The 22,082-nt window shown below is 40.7% G+C and overlaps 1 protein-coding gene across 2 annotated transcripts; it reads right to left on the bottom strand.

The window, feature by feature from the left end:
- On the bottom strand, positions 13,656 to 16,246 carry LOC8068532 (glycolipid transfer protein 2). Of its 2 annotated transcripts, none has more exons than XR_002454828.1 (6): positions 16,009 to 16,246; positions 15,191 to 15,246; positions 14,868 to 14,998; positions 14,631 to 14,766; positions 14,307 to 14,457; positions 13,656 to 14,212 (listed from the first exon to the last, which is right to left on the bottom strand). XR_002454828.1 is itself a non-coding variant. In XM_021464620.1 (6 exons), exons 1-6 carry the CDS (start codon positions 16,199 to 16,201, stop codon positions 14,177 to 14,179), a joined length of 696 nt encoding a protein of 231 aa, XP_021320295.1. In that variant the 5' UTR covers positions 16,202 to 16,246; the 3' UTR covers positions 13,656 to 14,176. The 2 variants fall into 2 exon arrangements, 1 of the variants encoding a protein (XP_021320295.1); XM_021464620.1 differs by having other exon boundaries at positions 14,307 to 14,450.

The raw sequence follows: 22,082 nt of genomic DNA on the forward strand, positions 1-22,082 counted from the left end.
CATGCAGCATTATTATATGTATCCAGCTAGATTGTGCCTGCTAGCTAGACTGTAAACATGTCCATGGGGCAGCATCTAGTGAGCTCAGATTTGTGTGGATATCTCTGCACATGGATACATATAAACTATTAGGACAGGAAGCAGGAAGACAGTTTACTAGGGCAGAAGATATTGATTTATATTTCCCTGGGAGGCCAAAGTTTCAAGAACAGATATCATCAAGCTGGAACCCCACTAACATCTACTCCTATCTCTCCCCACCAGAAATGGAGGTATCCTTGGCTGCCAACTCACCTTAAAGAGATGCCACTTGCTGCCTTCTCCTTGTTTAGCACAAGCACAAGGCAAAAGTAATACTATATAAACCTTCCAAAGCTAGGTCAACAGAAGCTAACTTATTCAATGAATTACCTCTCAGATCTTTGTTTACTATATACAGCTTTCCTGAAATGGAAGGAAGGGTTAGGTACATGTGGGAGGAATAGTGCATGCTATCAACATATATATAGGATAGTGGTCTCATGATTATATCATCTAGCTCCATAATGAAGGAACATGATGTGTATTTTATTTTGGAAAAGTCAAATTAATTTTAATGTATAAACTTTTACTTTTTGTAGCTTCTTATTTCCATATCGTCTCTAAGACATTATCATACTATATTCGTTCTATACTACTACAAATGATATATATTTTTTCGTGACAAAAGAGTAGTAGCCATTACGAACGGAGAATTAAGAAATATTAAGGTGTTGTAGCTAAATATATGGCTTGTTGGTTACAAAGCATCATATTTCTAAACTTGTTATTGTTTAGCATATAAACATACATAAGGCACCAACCTTCCACAGGTCACACTGAGACACCATACTCTATTTTTAGAGGAGCTCCTAAAGTTTGTCATGCCCAACACCTGCCTCTTTAAACCTTTGGATGGAGGGCTAAACAGCCCGCCTTTGAAAAATCATTCTATTTTAGAAGTGGACCTAATAAGCAAAAGTGTCTTTGCGAATCCTATTTCCAGAGGCGGATGTTTATGAGGCCCGCCTATAAAAATAGGTCAAATGCCCTTTATACACACAATACTACAGAAATAACTTTTTATAGATGTTCGCTACTTTTTCAGGGGTGATTCACTTAGAGCAACTCCAGCAGTAGCCCCAAAAACTAAGCCCCTACTTTTAATTTGGGTGCTCCCCCTACTTTTTGGGGCTCAACTTTTTTGCTTCAACTCCAACAGTAGCACCCAAATTTGGGCCCCCAAACCTATTCCAGAGAGAATGACAGAAGGGACCCACTCGTCAGTGTCTTTTTCTTCTTCCTCTTTCTTCTTCCTTTGGACATGGACACAATTAGAGCATCAAGCCAGTTACCGTAGGGTGTCATGCACATGCAAGGGTAGAGAGAGAGGGAGCATGCGCTGGGGCTAGGACACGCGATGGAGGATGGGGGCTGCCCTGTTGGGCCAACAGGAATGGGGTCTGGGGGAGAAATATGGGTGCCCAGCCAAATATGGGGTCTGGAGTAGAGGCTCTGCTGGAGTAATGTTTTTCGCATGGGCACCCATATTTAGCTATTGAGGCTTGAGTAGGGGCCCTGCTGGAGTTGCTCTTAGCAAGCTGTTTCTAACTAGTCCTAGAAGCACGCGATAGCTTAGAAACCATCCCTGGAAATAGATTTACAAGGATGGTTATATTAAGTAAACCACCCCTAAAATATATTTTCAATTTCAAAGGTGGCTGACTTAAGATAACTATGAGAATATGATTTCTAGGGCATGTTAACTTAGTTAACCAACCACTAGAAAACGATTTTCAGTGAACTGCCCTTAAAAATACTAGCTGCAGAAAAAAATAAACTCGTAAATTTTTCAAATGGTGTTGAAAATGGATAAAATTTATATAAAAATTATAGAGAAAAAATTCAGGAGTGTCCGAAAGAAAAATCCAAAAAAATTTAAAGTTTTGCACTGCGCCGTTTAAAAAAATTGAAAACTTATATGTTCTATTTCAATATAGTTTTCGTGATTGCACCGAATGAGGGGTTTACACTTAATATTTACCTTCTAAAAAAATTCAGCAAAAGTATGGCTTTGGGTAACTTCAGGGGTGGCTGAATAAAACTCAAATATCGAAATTGAAAACCCTGCAATTTAGGTCTTCTCTGACCATTTTCATCTCCTGTTAGTAAGCACGCGAGAGTTAACAAATATTGTTAAGTAGTGATGCACATGCATGCAATTTATTTTACACAGGCAGTCAATGCATTAGCAATGCAATCCAAGTTACTGGAAGAAGTTACCTGCCTATCTCAGTAAGAGCTAGCAGCAAGACAGGGAATGTTAGTTGTTGCATGATAAAGCTGGACCATACCGAAGCTGCAAGGAAAGCTCCAAAATTTCTCATCACATAGGCAACTCCACTGGCCGGCCGGTGGTGTGCATGCCTGCCTGCAAATAAAAGCATCATATGCCTGCCTGCATCTGCCTGACAGTTCTACATGCTATACGTTCGCCTTGGCAGCTAGGACAGGCACCAACAAAACAAGGATAAAAATCGCATCTTGGATTCATATATGCAATCTTGCTTTCGGCCTAGCTTCTCTGTCTGCATGCATCCATCCAATCGTGCCTTGTTGCATTGCAGCAGATCGATCCATCCAAAACTCGCCGTGTAAATATTTATAGATCATCACAGGAGGGACAGATCAATTGATCATGGTTCTTTCAACAACAAGAAGAAAAATATCAATGGATCATGCGCTGCATAATATCAGCAGAAATAATGTGCACACATGATGATATGCAATGGGGGCCTGGAAAGAAAAGTATACAAGGATCAATGTATATGTGGACAACTAGCAATATATGCATATAGTTCTGCTAGTGCTGAATATAATGAATAACTAGTCGATCTGCAGAAAGATGTGATCAGGTAAGGCCATATCACGCATGGAGAGAGACAGAGACTTGCCAAGAAGATAGCATGTTCTCTAGGGGCACATACACATTTGGTCCATGCCTAGGCTCCTGCCTACATACCCGAAAGGCGCCTTTCGGGTTTTCAAATCAAGTAAAAAGGAAAGGAATTGTACTCAATCGCTCCGGTCCCTTTGCTTGTTCCTAGTAGTGAGTCATGATAAGCATAATCTTTAAAGTAGCTTTACTGCTGAAAGATTGATTTTGCTCAAGATGTTTTTAGAGTATATGTAGTGTCAAGATCTATGGCAAGCTTCTTTTACCTTTTTGTGCTTAGGAAAAAAAATCTTTCACTAGACCAATGATGTATTACTATCGAATGGACGGCGTCAGTTCTAAGACGAACTGTAATGCCTATATATATATATATATATATATATATATATATATATATATATACAAACTAGCTCATGTATCCAAATTGTACTAGCTAGCTCAAGACACTAATTAGCATCTGTCAGATAATTAAATGACTCAGAAACTATATATTGTTGCGTGATAACTGCTGTCCAACGACAGCGTATGTACTAACTTATTAGCAACTCATGCATCATGAGTTCATGATATTGATCACATTCATGTGTTGTCGTGGACGATGATATATACTGAGTTAGTATTCTAGGAATGGATGGAGCGATGATCCGGTACCGGTAGGGTATTCATGGAGATCGATCCAGATGGATCATGGATCGATCGAGACGGGTTGAAATAAATGAATATGGTAACTGCGAAAGCAGGTTCTTCTTGTTGTGTTGCTATGCTAGCTGCAGGAGCAGGAGCATTGGTGGTCCAAGTGAGGCTGAGCTCGATCGATCCAGCATGCATGCACATGCAGAGTGTGCTTTTAGCAGGCGCGGGGAGGGAGGAGGCTGTGGCTTTGCTCTGCTGGATGCTGCTGCTTCTGACGACGATGCAGCTGTGTGTAGAGAGCGAGTCCCAAGGCAAGTGTACTTGCTGTTCGTTGTTAACAAGTTGGTCTTTAGGCGCCTTCTCATCAGTCTCAGAAGAAGCATGCATGCATATATATATGCAGCACTGCACCAGTCCTGCCTGCACTATGAGTGATGAGTGTGTGAGAGAGAATGCAAAGAGAGATAGGCCTTGTTTAGTTTGCGAAAAATTTTGGGTTTTGATATTGTAGCACTTTCGGCTTTATTTGACAATTATTATTTAATTATAGACTAACTAGGTTTAAAAGATTCGTCTCACAAATTACAGGTAAACTGTGTAATTAGCTATCTTTTTTTATCTATATTTAATACTTCATGCATGTGCCGTAAGATTGATGTGACATAGAATCTTTAAAAAATTTAAAAACTAAACAAGATACTCGCTCTGTCCACGAAAACAATGCAATTATGGTATCTGTGTCGGTCCATTAACCTTAAGTTCAACCATCTTTATAGTAAATAATATTAGCACATATATCTCTAAATAAATATGTTATGAAAGTATATTTTATAACTAATCTAACGATACTTATTTTGTATAAAAAAATGTTTATACATTTTTGTATAAATTTAGTTAAAATTTAAATTATTTGACTCCTCGAAATTCGAGAATTGCATTCTTTTGTGGACGGAAGATGTATAAAGATTGATGATGGATCTGATTAAAGGGAGAGGGAGAATACAGTATAATGCAGTGCAATGCAAGGTTGCATGCAGTTGGAAAAAGGCGTGGCATTTCCAAGCCGAGTAGGGCCTTGTTTAGATACACTCAAAAATCCAAAATTTTATAAGATTTCCCGTCACATCGAATCTTGTAGCATATACATGGAGTATTAAATATAAATAAAAATAAAAACTAATTACACAGTTTGTCTGTAAATCGCGAAACGAATCTTTTAAGCCTAGTTACTCTATGATTGGACAATGTTTGTCAAATAAAAACGAAAGTGCTACAGTGTCAAAATCCAAAAAGTTTTTGCATCTAAACAAGCCCTAGAGTGTAGGATAGCGATGTGTGGGGATGAAGCAGGGCAGGAGGACTGCAGCAGGAATCAAGACGACAGGATTGCATCTGCAGGCAAAGCCGGTGGTGGAATTGAAGGACTCCACTCTGGAGGAGGGAGCTGCAGGAAGAAAGGGGTCCAGCAGTTCAGCCGGCACTGAATCGAATGCCTGACCTGACCAGCCACCGGCGCCCTATAGCTTCTCGCTTCAGATTTTTGCATCGGAGTGCGAGCAAAGCGCATGCATGCATTCTTGCAGAGCAGAGAGAGCTTTCTTTCGGTCATTACCCTAGCTTCTCCCTCCTCTCCTCGTGCTCATGCGTACATACCTCTGTCATTACGCTTTTCAGGCACATGCATGCTAAATCAGCAGCAGCAGATCCATCTCATCTCATAAAGAAAACATAATTAACTAACACTCCTGCTGCACTGTCCTGCAGCTCGCGTAAGTACAAGGTTGCATTGTATCAGTAATATCAGTGATCGATGATGCATCATCAGCTGGACCATGCTGCTTACTCCTACGCATCATCAGAGGAAGGAAGAGGAAGAATCTCTGAATCTGAACAGGAGTTAAATTATTAATTGCACGTTCATCAGTCTTTGTTTAATTAGTTTGCCAGGATCGGAACACGTCAGAATCATACATAGTACTGTTTAGTAGTAATTAACCTGCATCAGATCGATGGAGAAAGATGTGGATAGACAGCTAGTGATCATGGCGGCCGCGCCAGGGCAAGCAAATAATAAGTCGATCTCAGGATCCTGAGGTAGCTTTTTCTGGATGGCATGGCATATTTGTCCATGAAACCGGTAGATATCAAAAGGCAGATGAAAGGCCCTGCTAGCTCATATATGCATGCAAGTATGTATTCTTCCTTCAGTGCAGCGCAGGTGCTTGCAGACGAGGCCATCATGTCGTCGTCCATGCATCTCAAAAAGAGACGAGGACGGCTGCTCGATCGATGATGCGCCCAGGCCAAGTACAGTACTAGCACTACTATAGCATCCAGCCAGAACAACAGCAGACTGAGTAATAATACTTGAATACATACTGAACACTGAATAGTATATATATTCCCTCCATTTCAAATGGTAAATCGTTTGGGCCTTTAATTCAAGTGTATATCTATCTATCTTGGTTCACAACAAAAGTTATGGACCTAGCAAGACAACTCAAATAGATTTTGAATTTGCAATGAGGCCGGGAGTAGAATATATACAAGCCAGCCTTGCTAAATGCTGATCCATGGACGGTGGTTGAGCCTGCCCTGAAGTACTAGCTTGTAGCAAACCAAAAGGGATATTTGCCTTCCCAATGCAAGCAAGGCGACTAGTGTGTGTCGTGTTTGTGATGGATATATATATGAGCAAACAAAAAGGCCGGCTACCTGCTCATCAACTTGCTTAGCTTCCTGCTAACAAACCAGCAAAATGCATCAGCCTCAGCTCAGCTGCTCAACAGTACCTTCTGCTTTTGGTCTTGGGCCTCCAACAAACTTTGAATCTGCAGGCCTACCTAGCTAGTGGTAGCTGCATAGCTAGTCCTACACTGTGTGCACATAGGCATATGATTACCATCATGCCTTCTTTCTGCATGCAGGGCAATGCATGGACTTGGGTCTGTGTCGATCCATATGAAATTGGGGTCGCTGCTGATGTGCTGAGTGCTGAGCTGACCATGTCTGTCACGGTCCTCATATGGGTAGGTGCAAAACCAATCAGAGACCTCTTTCTCGGCAGTCGTCTTCAGCAATCAGCACAGTGTGTGCAAGCAGAACAAATAGCAGTAACATGCAACAGTGCATCTTCAGCTGTCTCATTGTTACTGTTACTGTATTATTTTTTTATGAGAATTGGAGGGCGAAGAACGAGTTTCAAGATTCACAGTCACATCGAATCTTACGACATATGCATGGAGCATTAAATATAGACGAAAACAAAAACTAATTATACAGTTTGTCTGTAAATCGCGAGATGAATCATTTGAGTCTAGTTAGTTCATGATTGGACAATAACTGCCAAATAAAAACGAAAGCACTATAATATCACGAACCAAAAAAAATTTAGGAACTAAACAAGGCCTTAGTACAAAAGATTTAAACAAAAGAGAGGGGAGTTGTGGATTGGACTCATGCAAAACAAGATTAAAGTACAGATATGCGCATCTTCACTTTGTTTATTTTTTATCACACCATTTCCATGCACTGATGTAGTGCTGGATTGGCGTACGTTACTAGTGCTTACATGCAGATCACAGTCTGCAATCCTGTATTATTTCTTTTTTTTTCCCCGTGGCCATAGCATGTTTTCCATTAAAAAGAAGAATAGTGTTTAAACGTTACACGGCAATTCTGCAATAGAAGTTCAACCCGTGTATTTGTTTTCAGTTAAAAGGTACTCAATTCATCCCAAATTATAAGACGTTTGACTTTTTAAACACCAAGTTTGATCATTTATCTTATTTTTAAATTTGTGCAAAATATCACTTCTTTTGTCGTGGCTTGATTTATTAATAAAACTTCTTCGAGAATGACTTAAATTTGACTATGTTTGTGTAATTTTTTTAAATAAAACGAGTGGTCCAACTTGGGATTAAAAAAGACAATGTCTTATAATTTGGGATGAGGAGAGTACAAGTTTTTAGAAACAGTAGAGGATAGGTTCCTCTCTCTCTCTCTCTCTCTCTCTCTCTCTCATTTTGTTATTAAGGAAATGGAAAGAGGGTCAAACAAAAGAAAGAAACAAAAGAAAAAGTCAGCCCCGGCCTGGTCTCAATTTCATCTATGGGCCAGCCCACAAGGCCCACGACTGTGGAGCCCAAATCGATAGATATAAACCCGTCACCCTGCAGACGATCGCAGATTCGCAGACAGTTCAAATACACCTGGTCTCAACTTTTGTTCTTGTGAACTTGTGAACTCAGTTTCTGGTATTAATTCAGTGCGATTTATTTACAACTCAACAGAATTTATACCAAATTAATGTTCAAAATATGATTTTTTTAAAAAAATGGAAAACGTATAGAGTGACGTCTCAACACAAATTGCGTTATATTTTTCTGTCTCTGCTAGCTTTCCATGGTTGCAAGATACATATATATCTAGATATAAGAGTAGCACGTACGGGCAAATATATACTATATTTCCCCCCTCCAGTTTGTTTATTGGCTATTATTATATACTATATTATATGGCTATTGTTTGGTAAAAGTGCAAGTGGGTGAAGAATATATGTCATCCTGATCCATGGATTAGGTGCAACTCATGCTTTCTTCAGTTTTGTATCTTTTGTCCAGAAAGAGCAACGGATCGGAACAAAAAGAGCGCCATAAAAATTATTGGCGGTTGTTGGTCCCGGCAAGCATGAATCGAGATGACTCCTTTCACACGTTTCTATTACTTCCTCTGTCAAAAAAAAAATAATTCTTCCTTTTTTAGGAGTCTTGACTAAAGTTGTTGAAAAATACTAACATTTGTGATGCAAGGTAAATAAAACGTTAAATTATTAATTATGAAATATATTTTCGTAGTAAACTTTGTTGGAGACATAAATATTAATATTATTCACTATAAATTTGGTCAAGGTTAAGGTAGTTTGACTTAAATTGCATAGTTGCATCTTTTGATGGAGGGCACATTTGTTAATTTAAGGGGTTACGGTATAAAAAACCATCATTTTGATTTCTTGCATAGTTTCTAGTCATCCTATTGCTAGGTTTATATATAGTCCAACATTAGAAATTGATAGTGGGGAGTACAACATAATAAGGGGCAAGATACATATCACCCATTAGGTTTGTGAAAGCGGACGGTGATAGCTAAGGTTGACAATACATCATTACCGCTGGTCCATGTACGATTTGGAGTCGATGTCCTCAGAGGCGGAGCCACCTATATGGCGAGGTTGGGCGTCCGCCCTACCTCTCCTCCGACAAGCACGGTATGAAGCAGCAGAACTGTTCGGCAGCAATGGAGGCTCTGACTCAGCTCAGACTCGAGCAAACGGCTGAGAGCAATGGCGACCGAGTCAAGCGAACAGAGGGAGTTCGAAAGTCCATGCTCTGCTGGGCCGTCTATTGAACAAGGCCTACGCCCACCCATCGCACAGCTCAGAGGCTTAGTAGGGCAAGCACCAAGCAGCATACGACACCGCTTCCCATCCCGTCGCGGCGTCGTTGCATCGCTCACCGCCTCCGCGCCGCCATCCGCCTCCGTTCCGTGGCCGCGCGGTCGTGCCTGTGCAGCTGTGCTCCGAGATCCGACGTCTGGCCACCGCTCTGTGCCTTTGCCCCACGCCCCACTGAAAGCTCTAGTTTGGTTTTGGATAATTGATGAAACCCTAGTACTAACCTCTATGCTAAGTGTGTGTAGACTTAATGAGGTTGGTACATGCCAAGTGATGGAGCAAGTGATGATCATGGTGATGATGGTGATGACCACAAGGTGATCAAGTGCTCAACTTGGAAAAGAAGAAAGAGAAAAACAAAACCCTATGGAGATCAAGGCAAATGTATTGCTTAGGGTTTTGGTTTTGGTGATCAAGACACCATAGAGGGTGTGATCACATTTAGGATAGATAGCCGTACTATAAAGAGGGGAATTCTTTGGCTAAGCGGTTATCAAGTGCCACTAGGTGTCTTTGTTCATGTGCATGCATTTAGAACCTAGTGAGCTAACTTAACTCCTTCAAAGAAAATGATTGTGAAAATGCTAACACACGTGCACATGTTGGTTTACACGTGTGTGGTGTTGGCACACTTTGAGAAGGAGGTGGAGTTTGAAGGGTAGAGAGAGGATGGGTTCCTCTCTCCCTCCCATCGAGCTTGCGAGGCGGGATTCGGCGCTTTTTGAGAAAATGAAATGCATATTTTCTATTGCGTCGGTGGGAAATTTGGAGAAGTCGCGGGAGTGTTCCTCGCAGAGAAACACTCACCGGACGCTGGCCTTTGAGGCACCGGACGCTGAGTCTGAGCGTCCGGTGTGCTGTGGTGCTAGGGTTAAGCACCGGACGGTGAACACCGGACGCTGGGGAGCTCCTGTTCATGCATCCGGTGATCTCTGACTTCTGCCGGAGTGTCTGTCTGGAAGCACCGGACGCTCTGGGAGCGTACGGTGGTTAGCGTCCGGTGTGCGGGCGTTTTGCGACCCTCTCTGCGCATGGGTCCGGTGAACACCGGACGCTACTGGTGCTTAGCGTCCGGTGACCCACAGGTTTGCGGAACTCTCTGCGCATGAGTCCGGTGTGCACCGAACGCGTCCGGTGCTAACTTGCTCAGCGTCCGGTGCACTGCAGGTGACCGTTAGACTCTGACACGAGCGTTTCAAAAGGCAACACGTGGCTGACGTTGGAGCACCGGACGCTGGTGTTGAGCGTCCGGTGCCCCTTTAAGAGCGTCCGATGACCCCGTATTTTGCCCAGTGAAAGAGCCAACGGCTCTATTTGTTTGAGGGGCTATATATACGTGTTTGGCCGGCTTAGGGCTGTCTCTCTTGGCATTCTAACATACTTGACATCCTTGTGAGCCTAAGCAAACACCTCCCACTCATCTCCTTCATAGATTATACATCTTTGTGAGATTGGGAGTGATTCCAAGTGCATTTGCTTGAGTGATTGCATCTAGTGGCACTTGGGGATTGTTCTAGCTGCGGTTTTCTTGTTACTCTTGGTGGTTGCCGCCACCTAGACGGTTTGGAGCAGCGGAGGAGCATTGGCACGAGTTGGTGATTGTTCGTGGCCATCTTCCGGTGATTGTGAGGGGTCTTGTACCTTCCCCGGCGGAGAGCCGAAAGGTAACTCTAGTGACCTCACTTGTGGGTGGGTTCTTGTGGTGTCCTAGTGAGGACGAGGTTCGTGCTACACCTCTTAGCCACCGAACCACCAAGTGTTGGTCGACACAACGGGGACGTAGCGTGCCGGCAAGCACGTGAACCTCGGGAGAAAAATCTTGTGTCTCCATTGTGTTTGTTGATTGGATTTCTCTCAGTGATTGGACTTCATAATATTGTGATTGGTTCATCCCCTCTACGTGGTGGTATAAAGATCAAACTCCCTCTCTTACTTTCTTGTAAACTAGAGTAGCTTACTTCTTATATAGAAACTTTAGGTAGCTCTCTAGTGTAAGTAGAGACTTAGTTCTTGTGTGCATAGTGATCATAGCAACTAGAATTGTTGGGTAGGTGGCTTGCAAACACCCCATTAGAGCTAGAGCAAAAAGCTTCGCTTTGTTATTTACTAACCTCTTGCTCTAGTGTTCTTGTAGAATTTTTAAATAGGCTATTCACCCCCCTCTAGCCATATTAGGAACTTTCACCCACCAGCTGCTGCTCCTGCTCTGCCCCAAGCCCCCACCGGCCGCCGCCCTGCACTCGGCACGCCGACCGAACTACAGCCTACGGCGACTGCCGGCCGCCCGGCCGTGCCGGTCTGCTGCTTGCCGGTGGCAGGTGCTGACTGCAAATGGATGGAGATGGAGATAGAGCTGGAGCCGGCAGAGGCACGAGTAGGCAGAGGCCGACAGCTGCTCCAACTCCATTGAGCCAGAAGCAGAAGCCATATAAGAAACTAGGTATTGTCATAGATTTTTAGGAAATTGTTGGCTTCATTAGTTGATCATCCTGATTTCTGAAAGCAATTAAATTCAATGGTTATGCAGATTTAAAAAGCTTCTATACCACTACGACTATGAGTACAATTTCTACAAGTGGAAGTAACTTGTCTCCAAGCACTCGTGAAAGCGGTAATGTTGATGAATCTACAGAACAACAAGAGCTAGGAGATTTAGAGCAACATCTAGATCCAGTAGAAACAATGTCGAGCAGGATGTTGAAGTCGAAAGTATTAAGGTTTTCAACCCAGATGTTCATATTGTTTCTGATCCTAGCCTTCGTGTAGCAATTAATCAGTTCCATCTAGACATTAGAGATGATGTTAGGAGAGCTTATTTGGTGAAGGGCCCAACCAAACCTTTTGGCTATGTAGATATATCGGTGAAGTTCACTATATGTAGATAGCGATTTGCCCTACCTCATTTCTTTGGCTGGCTCCACCACTGATTGAGCCAGAAGCAGAAGCCATATAAGAAACTAGGTATTGCCATAGATTTTTAGGAAATTGTTGGCTTCATTAGTTGATCATCCTGATTTCTGAAAGCAATTAAATTCAATGGTTATGCAGATTTAAAAAGCTTCTATACCACTACGACTATGAGTACAATTTCTGCAAGTGGAAGTAACTTGTCTCCAAGCACTCGTGAAAGCGGTAATGTTGATGAATCTACAGAACAACAAGAGCTAGGAGATTTAGAGCAACATCTAGATCCAGTAGAAACAATGTCGAACAGGATGTTGAAGTCGAAAGTATTAAGGTTTTCAACCTAGATGTTCATATTGTTTCTGATCCTAGCCTTCGTGTAGCAATTAATCAGTTCCATCTAGACATTAGAGATGATGTTAGGAGAGCTTATTTGGTGAAGGGCCCAACCAAACCTTTTGGCTATGTAGATATATCGGTGAAGTTCACTATATGTAGATAGCGATTTGCCCTACCTTATTTCTTTGGCTGGCTCCGTCACTGGATGTCCTCTCCATCACCACTAGTTCGCGCGTACTGTTCAACAGTGATTAAGTGGACAACACCACCACTGATCTGACTTACCATCTAGTGTTGATGATCTCTTCGTTACAGCAGGTCTGACGTACAATCCAGTGGTGACAATCTCTTCTCATCATCAATGGGTCGGCATACAATCCAGCAGTGATGAAGGGCTCATCATCACTGATGCGGCATACAATTCAATATTGATGAAAGGCTCATTATTGTTGGTTCAGCGTATGATCCAACAGTGATGAAGAGCTCATCATTGTTGTTGTGATCAGGGCGGAGCTAGGCCTCTTTATTAGCGTCACTTGACCCCTAAGATTTTTTTAACAAAATCAATAGAAAATCTCTGTTATACATAGTTTTATATCATGGAAGACCCCATCTTACAGCATCGAAGGCCCCAACGAAGTTCTCTGCTGGCTTCACCCTTAGTTGCGGTGTACTACCCGGCAGTGATGACGGCTCGTCACCACTGATGAGACCTAAGAATCCGTCGTGAAAATGACTTTTAATAAAACATAATAAGTACAAGAGTAGTTTCAACTTATTTTGAGGATTTTTTTGAAAGCCATAATCTAGATTAATGACATGCATTCTTAAATATGGGCCATCACAATTCAAAAGAGACATCATAACTAAAACTAAGATTTCAGCTAAATGCATTAAGGACACATGGGGTTGCTATGCAAATGAGGGGAGAAAATTATAAATATGGACGGAAAAACATAGAGAGTAATAGACAGATTTATCATAACTTGATAAATATTAACAGAGTATCTATTTGTGTATTGTGTTAGAAAATGAAGAAAGTGAGAGCACACACAAATATAATGGTTTTTTAATTAGGCATAGGTATTAAACACGAAAATTAATGCTTATGTCTTCTACGATAAAGAAAACATGCACTTAGTTTTGTTTAAGTATATGCCCCTCTCTGCCATTGTTTTATTTGCTAGAATTTTACTGTTCACTTAATGATAAAAAAATGGCTTATGGATGGTGGATTGTTAAAACCCGGTGTAATAGTTGTTCTGTTTGATAATCTAGAGCGTTTAGGTCCTTTTGTCCTACATAATAAGCCAGTGTAAAAGATGATCTGTTTGGATCATTTGGAGCCTTAAACTTCTTTTGCCCTATATAAGCTGGTGTAAAAGTTAATTTGTTTGGATGAAGTAGGCTTTAAAAGTCAATATACAACCTTTAGCTTACCTAAACAGGTCTTGATTGAGTCTGTTGTGTAGTTTTGTTTACATACCCCTATAAATTTTGTCATACTCGCGACTTATTTTGAAAAAGAAAAACGTCCTCTGGATTTTAGATGTGTTTGTCCTCTGGAATCAATAATTGCAAGGTATGACAAACACATCTAAAAATCCACAGGAAGTTTGTCAAAAAAAATCCAAGAAACATGCACTGTTCAATTTGTCACTAGAAGGACTCTGAGCTTGGGTCATGAGGGGTATACATGCACTGAAAACTACTACAGGGACACACTGAACACTATTTTTTACACATTCAATTTGGCACTAGAAATCTACAAGCAAACCCAAAATTAAACCTTTCACTTTTACAAGCACAAGGCAAGGTCAGGTTATGTATGCAGCTATGTACAATCATCAGGTGATCGGCTAAATCCTTGTGTCCTAAGAGGATTTCATCTTGTCCAAGTTGTGCTTAGCCTGCAAATCATAGACTGCATGAGCAAGAAATTCTTATCTTCAACTGCAACTTTTATTAATCTTAGCAAACAGATGTGAAGTTCGAAGCCCTGACCGAAATTGCATCGATCTCCTCTAACAGGGGCTGGACAGCATAGGCCAACGTCTTGGCATCTTCTGCAAGATCCTCAAAGTCTTGACAATTACCCATCAGCAGCGCTATGAAGAATTCTCTTTCTGGGATGAGCTTCAGTGCTACCTGACAACTATGCTCAACAGATTAGGTCAGTGAACAAAACCAAACCTACTAATTCATAGCACAATTAGCTCAGGAGCAAGCATGGTCACAAATTTAAACAAAAAAGAAGTGTATCTGCAAACAAAAAAAAGATTTGTGACTGTACTAGCTCGGAGTGCACAATAAATGTTCAGGTGATACCTTGTAAGCAGCTGATGAGATCCAGCCATGCCATGGCTTCAGAGTATTTCCATAGGCTTCTTCGACAATCTCTTCCAGGCTTGACTCAGGTGTTTTTAGCAGCTTCTCCAGTAAATATTTTGAGAAATTTATCGACCTGGGTTAATTGTTTATGGGGAAATGTTAGTAAGAGAATGGACAATTGGAGATGGTACGCCTAAATGCCAGACATACAAAACTAGAAGTCAAACAGTGTACCTAGACAGCCAGATGATAGCTCTGGTGCAGCTTTTGGTCTTCTTTGCTGTCCCTTGCTCAATTTCCTCAGTAACTATCGTCGTCAAGCTAGCATATTTGGAAGAGTCTCTTTCATGCAGATCTTGTAATCTCTACGGGAGGGAGATCGAGAGCCAATTCTAGGTTAGTGATTCGAACAGATGCAAATGAATCGATGACAACTACAGAGCAGCTTGGGAATATGTTAGTGATTCGAACAGATGCAAATAAATCGATGACAACTAGAGCAGCTTGGGAATATAAGTCTGTACATAAAGTGGCATGCTCAGTACAGAAAGGGTTACCTGAACATTTTGCTGAATGTCCTGCCTCAGGACTAGCAACGTTGGTCCAATCTCATCTTCATCGAACAGAAGGTAGAGTTTGTCAGTTAAGTCTGATTTTTCAGAAAGAGGGATATATAGTGGAGAGAGTAGCACATGGAAAAAGCAACGGCTGATGGAATATGTTACTTTTCCGAGACTTTGTATCTTCTCAATGTACTGTTCTTGGAAATTTTAATAAAACCTTCCATTATAGGAAAAAAAAGGTTTAATAACAAGGACTAAGATGTCTGAAAAAGAAATCATTTGGGAAAGGGCTATGGCACTACATCACTGATCACTGTGTGTCAAGCTAAAAGAAATATCTGTCGGCAGAAGAGATTAAAAATTTCCTCCCTTGCACATTTTGCATGGGTAGTTCCATGTCCAATTTGGTGGCATCATTATTCATGACAGAAAAAGGCCAAATGCCTGTGGGTCACTTATTAAGTTGAGGTATCCATTCCCTCCAAGAATCTAACAGGGCATAAAGGGTGTATGCGAATTCTCACATCCCATATATGACAACACAATGAGGACTGAGGAATGCTAAACCTGACCCACAATACATGCATACAGAAACAACCAAATTTTTCTTTCCTTTGTTCAATGCAAAGTAAGACTCAGAACAATAATATCACATCATTGTCCTGAACACAGGAACCTATCTGAACAAGTACTGATCAGAACACTAGACTTGCTGAAACTACCTGACAACCGATCGAAATAATAATCCCAACTGAAAATGGAAATCTTTCAGTACAGAACTTGCATATGACAGAGTATAGTCAGTTACGAACCAAGGACATGGATGAGCTGCTTGGAGACAGAGAGGAGGTCCATGGTGGATGACTTGGGCTGCTCCTGCACTTTCACCTGCTGCACCTGCACCTGATCCTCCTCCCCATCTCCTGAGCTGCACAAACGAAGCTCCTCCATGGCCACTCTCAGCTCAGACTTGCCCTTCTCCATCTCCTTCCGTTTCCTCTCCATCTATCCTCCAACCACTACCTTCCTTATCACCTGAACCACCCTGTGCCTCGGTTAATCCACTACTTATACACACAGATGCAAGCTCATTTGCTGACATTTCTTGGGACAAATGGTGGGGTCAACTTCTAGTTTCTGTCCTTTTCTTCTTTATTTCTTTTTTTAGGAAAAAAATACAGTGGTGTCTTGGTGTTGTTCATCGCATCCGTCTCTATGTCAAGTCAGAACAGCCAATGGGGAATCATTGTGAGTAAAAAATGGGTGGTGGATCCTGTCCCTACTCGGCTGGGAGATGATTTTAATTGCTTGATGCAGTTGGCCGGGATGGACTTGTTTATTAACATTCACGCATTGCCGAGTACTTGTTATACTAATATAATCTCTTTTTATATGCATGATTGTTGGTGAAAGCTTTTGGCAACCTACACCCGAACTCCAGCCAGTGAAAATATAGATTCTTTTTTTGAACCAAGAAAAATATAGATTCTTGAAGGTAAAGTAGTACATTTATTCTTGGACTTCTCTACATGTCAGTTAAGTAGGTTTTGTTTATTGCAATGACACTGGGCTTAAACAAATCTCATGATAAGTCCCATTGGTGTGAATGTGACCACAAGAAAAGAAAAGAAAATGCAGTGGCAGAGTTTCTGAGACAGAGAATGAACCATACTTAGTCCCTTTTGAACTCTTCTTTCCTGCAATTTAATACAGCTCGAGCGGATAATGCTACCTGTATGCTTGTTTGCTGATGCTGTGATGCACAAACATTTTGTTTTGTCAATGGGCAACTGGGAACCAATAAATAACCGAAGCTGAGCTTTGGTCAGTTCTTCTAGAGCCTTTGAGATGTTGGCCCTTGTCTTTTCTAATATCCTTTCCTGCCCAGCTAATCCACGGCCAGATCCATGCGTTCATCACAGAAACGGATTATTCCTGACAGGAGTTTATGTATGTACCCTGATAGTTACATTTGCCACTTGAACGATCCATCAGTATTCAGTGGGCTAGGCTACTGCAGCTAACAGATGCAGTAGTTAATTTAATTACATCCATCCTTGTGAATCTCTCAGTCAAATATCTGAATAACATCTACATGAGAGGGACCCATAGCATTACTTGTGAAAGATTAAAACCTTAGCGCCCTACCAAATGTTAATTGAGGGGGAGTGTGCCAAAAACAAGCCGCAGGTAAAGCAGGTGAACCCACAGAATCTGCTCCCAGGGCAATTTGACCTGACCACATATTGGCCAAAGCAAAGTCAAGCAATACTAGCTAGGACTGTAATTAAATTGGAGAAAAACTACGATCGCCATCTGTCATGGAGATTGGAGAGTCAGCAATGAAAGAATGTAGGCATGCAATGAGACATACAGTAGTATAGGCTAGCTGGGTGCCTCCTACACGGCACCTTCTTTGTGATTTTGTGAACCAATGGCAGCCGACCTCACAGCCCTAGAATAGTATATGTGCACCACATCACATGACTTCATGGAGTTTACATGTGGCCTATGAGATGAGATGGTTGCTTACTTGCTTTGCTTCCTCATGAGAGCGGTTGACTTGGATGTATACTGCCTGTCTCAAAAGATAATGCAATTCTCACTTCAAATTTGACCAAATTTATCAGAAAATACTAACATTTATAATATCGATTAAGTGTCATTAGACTAATTGTAGAATAGATTTTTTTAGTAAACATATTTGGAGACAAAAATATTGATATTATTTTCTATATACTTGGCCATTTTTTTTTAAAAAAAAAGATGACTTGTGATCAAACTTAGAATTACATACTACTCTATTTGACGGGGAATATATATGATGTATGAATGCACCATGTATATAATACTAGCATAGCATTGTTGTGATAAGATCGAAGGAAACTTAGAGATATACACTAAAGTTTCTGCTGTTTGCAGTTTTCAATGTTGTCAGTAAACATCGACCAATCAGAGTGATGTTCCATGTTCGGTAATCTTACAAAATGACGTGTGCGGCTATAGTATTAGGACCGGCCGTGTCCTGGCTGCATTTTTAAACAGTGGAGGTGGAGAGGCTAGCTGTGTGATAATGAATCCATATTATTCTTTTGAGCAGTCTGAAACTCTGAATGAACAAACAATCTGAATCTGAATGAACAAGGAATCTGAATGAAGAACAAGAAGCAGAGAGCAGAGAGAGTCTGGTGACGAACGGAGGGTAGGGTTGATATGATGATGACGATGTTCATGCAATGATTGAACTGGATCGTTTGTTGAGAAACCCTTTTCCCAACCTTTGCTAGATTATCCGCTGATCTTGTTTGTGCTCTTGTTCTCCAGCAGCAGTGACGTTGTTGATTAGCATTAGCCCTTTCTTGTGTCATTGTCCTTTTTCTTTGAAACATCGTGTGTCGTTGTCCTAGGAAACAAGAAGAAAAGGAATGGAAATTAGGAAAATATAAAGACAAATGGAAAGCTATAATGCAGTGATAAGAAGTGGATAAGCTAGCTGAACAAGTGTGGTTTAGCAAGAAAGAGGAGAAAGAAAACTAAAAGGAAAGAACAATAAAGATATATATATACACGGCAGCGCTATTCTACACCCTAGACGTAGAATATTATTCTACACCGCAAGTTAAAACTGAGCAGAAAAAATACTGAGCAATACTGAACAACGTTCAGTATCATCCAGTCTTACACCTAGGATCACAAAATACTGAATAATACTGAAACACGGGTACTGAACAATACTGAATTTTGTTCAGTCAAGATGATACTGAACACTCTCCAGTACTGCTAGGTGTAGAATATTATTCTACACCGCAAGTTAAAATTGAGCAGAAAAAATACTGAGCAATACTGAACAACATTCAGTATCATCCGGTCTTACACCCAGGATTACAAAATACTGAATAATACTGAAACACGGGTACTGAACAATACTGAATTTTGTCCAGCGTTATTCTACACCCTAGGTGTAGAATATTATTCTACACCGCAAGTCAAAACTGAGTAGAAAAAATACTGAGCAATACTGGAGAACCTTCAGTATCATCTCGTCCAACACCCAGGACCATGAAATACTGAACAATACTGAAATATGAATACTGAACGATACTGAATTTTGCTCAGTATAACAGTTCGGTGTAGAATAGTATTCTACACCCTGGGTGTAGAATAGCATATATATATATATATATATATATATAATCCTCTCTACTACTAAATTGTGAAAATTTCAGTTTTGCCAAAATTTTTTCTCCCTCGGTGCCGACTCGGCCTGCCTGGGCTTCCGTCGCGGCTTCCGATAGGAGAGAGGAAAAAAGAAGAATAAAAGTTTTTTTTATTTTCAATATAAAATCTCCTTTATATATTACAGCACATTGAGATTAAAGAAATTATAGGGGCCTAAATACAAAATATTTTATCCTATTAATTTACTTTTCTTTTATTATTTCAATCGACTGAAAATTGATAAATATATAGTAATTCATAGAAAAAATTTAAAATTACAAAACAAAATTTGTTCAGCTCCACATATGTAGATCCATGCAGTAAACAAAAAATATCATAATTTTTATTTTATCTTTTTTTTGCTGGAGATGTTTGTCTATGCTTTTTAGTGTAAAACTGATCGGCTGAAATTGATAAATGCATAGTAATTCATAGAAAAATCTAAAAATTACAAAACAAATTTTGTTCAGCTCCACATACGTAGATCAATGCAGTAAAGAAAAAATATCAAAAATTTTAATATATTTTTTTGTTGAAGATGCTTGCCTATGTTTTTTATATAAAATTGAAATTATAGTTATTTTGCTCCAATTATTTTGAAAATTTTATGGTAGTCTATTTAATGTGATGCTTGATTTGTGGTAAAAGTTTTAGCATTATTTCTGCATATCTCACTAATTTACTAATTTACCTAAAATTATGCTTGAGGATGTTTACACTACCTTTGCACGATGTATTGTTATATCATATGAACACTTCATAAGCGCATGTATTCATAATCTATATGCATTTAACTGATATATCATATTTCATAGAAATCTAATCTAAATAAAAAAAGTTAGCAACAAACTTCTCATGTTTTAATATAATACTAAGCTATGTTAAGAGATAATATTAGACTAAGATAAGATTTGACTAATTTCTATTTTTATTATTAAATAAATATTTCTTCAAGCTACATATTATTCTAAATATTAACTATCTAATACCATAGATGTCATGGTTATTAATAAAATAGTAGACTTTAAATTTTATAAAAAGAATAAATATAAATAGATATGTAACATTATGTCATTACTTTCTATGGCCATTTAATATTTTTCTCCCGTTACAACGCACGGGCATATATTTTTTGCTAGTCTATACCTACTAATAAAGAGGCAAAATTTCAGTCTGCCTTTTTTTTCTGCCTCTCCTCTCTCCGAGTGGACACGGTTGCTGGGCCCCGCGCAGGTGGGCCACACGTTGGGCCTGGCGAGGGGGAGGAAGAGTTGGGCCGTAGATGGGAGGGCTCAGGAAGGTGGGTGCGGCCACCTGCTAGCCAGGCCTTCGGCTCCTGCTTGGGCCAGGGCGAGGAGGACAAGGGAATGGAACAGGGGCATGCCTGGGCCGACGGGGTTAGGAAGAGAAGGAGGGTGGGGGAGATGGTGGGCTGGTTGGGCTAAGAAGTAAAGAAGAAGATTTTTCATTACTGACTTGGAAATTTAAGATCAGCAAATCATAGAAATTTGATAGAAGAAAAGTGAGGGAAAGATTCAAGAAAGATTTGATGGGAGGTGATATAGATATAGATTTTATAGCTTTTTGTTTCTCCCATTGCAACACATGGGCATTTTTGCTATTAATACTAAAGAGGCAAAATTTCAGCCATTTTTTTATTTTCATCCTTTTTTGGTTTTAGTAAAACATTTTCATTTTGTTGCCTGCCATAGTCACATAAATGAAATATATTATATATTTCAAATATTATATAATTATATGTAAAACATATTAAGTAGGTACTTACCATTTCTGTCGCTATTGTTTATCATTTTTGAAACTTTTTGTCTCCCGTTGCAACGCACGGGCATTTTTGCTAGTAATAATAAAGAGGCAAAAATTCGGACTTTTTTTTTTGTCCAGCCCATTCAATTTGGCCCAACCGTCTTGGTCCACTCGCTTGGATCCAGCCCACTCGCTCGCACTGGAACATCGCTTCCCTCCCGTCTACGGTGCGGTGCGGTGGAGGGCGAGGGCGAGGGCGAGGGCGAGGTCAATGTTGAAAGTCGCGGCGTGCGAGGAAGATACACTGCACGGCTGCATCGGGTGGCCGGTGATCGTCGTGGGCGGGCTGGGCTGGTGAAGAGGAAGAGGGTGGAGCATGTCACGACGCGTGAGAGTGATGGGAGGTGAGTAGTAGCCCGTAAGGTCACGCAACGCTACTCACCATCGAGCCACCCTGCTGCTCTATCTAGACAGACCAAGAAAAAAATGGTCAATTCATTTGTTTCCCTATAACTAGGCCTAGTGTGCTTTTAAAGTCTATGTAGAATAGACTCCAATGCTGGACCAACTGTAGCAAACACATTTTCTTGAAAAACTTTGACTCACTTATAATTTGGGACGGAACGGAGGGAGTAGTTTATTTAGACTTTAGACCTCAGATGCGGTTGTGAGCCGAAGCCTGGCACTTCTGGGCCCATGGTAGAGAGTGACGACGGCCTCTCGCCAGCATTAGTGCTGGGCCGAGAGCCGCGTTGTTGGAGGCCCAGAAAATGAATGGGGGCAATCAACATAAATACAAAACGCTCGGACAGATAAATGTTGCTGCACCATTTTAACCTCCTTAATGAACCAGCATCACTGTCACATTAACTACCAGCAATTCGTTAGTTGCCATGGCCAGTCA

Source organism: Sorghum bicolor, chromosome 7 (assembly GCF_000003195.3).
Source record: "Sorghum bicolor cultivar BTx623 chromosome 7, Sorghum_bicolor_NCBIv3, whole genome shotgun sequence".
In the NCBI taxonomy this organism is placed as follows: Eukaryota; Viridiplantae; Streptophyta; class Magnoliopsida; order Poales; family Poaceae; genus Sorghum; species Sorghum bicolor.

Coding starts and splice junctions, on each gene's coding strand:
- LOC8068532 (XM_021464620.1), bottom strand. CDS start 16,201: ATGGAGAGGAAACGGAAGGAGATGGAGAAGGGCAAGTCTGAGCTGAGA. Junction 15,247..16,008: donor GCAGCTCATCCATGTCCTTG/GTTCGTAACTGA, acceptor TGTTCGATGAAG/ATGAGATTGGACCAACGTTG. Junction 14,999..15,190: donor ACATTCAGCAAAATGTTCAG/GTAACCCTTTCT, acceptor TCCCTCCCGTAG/AGATTACAAGATCTGCATGA.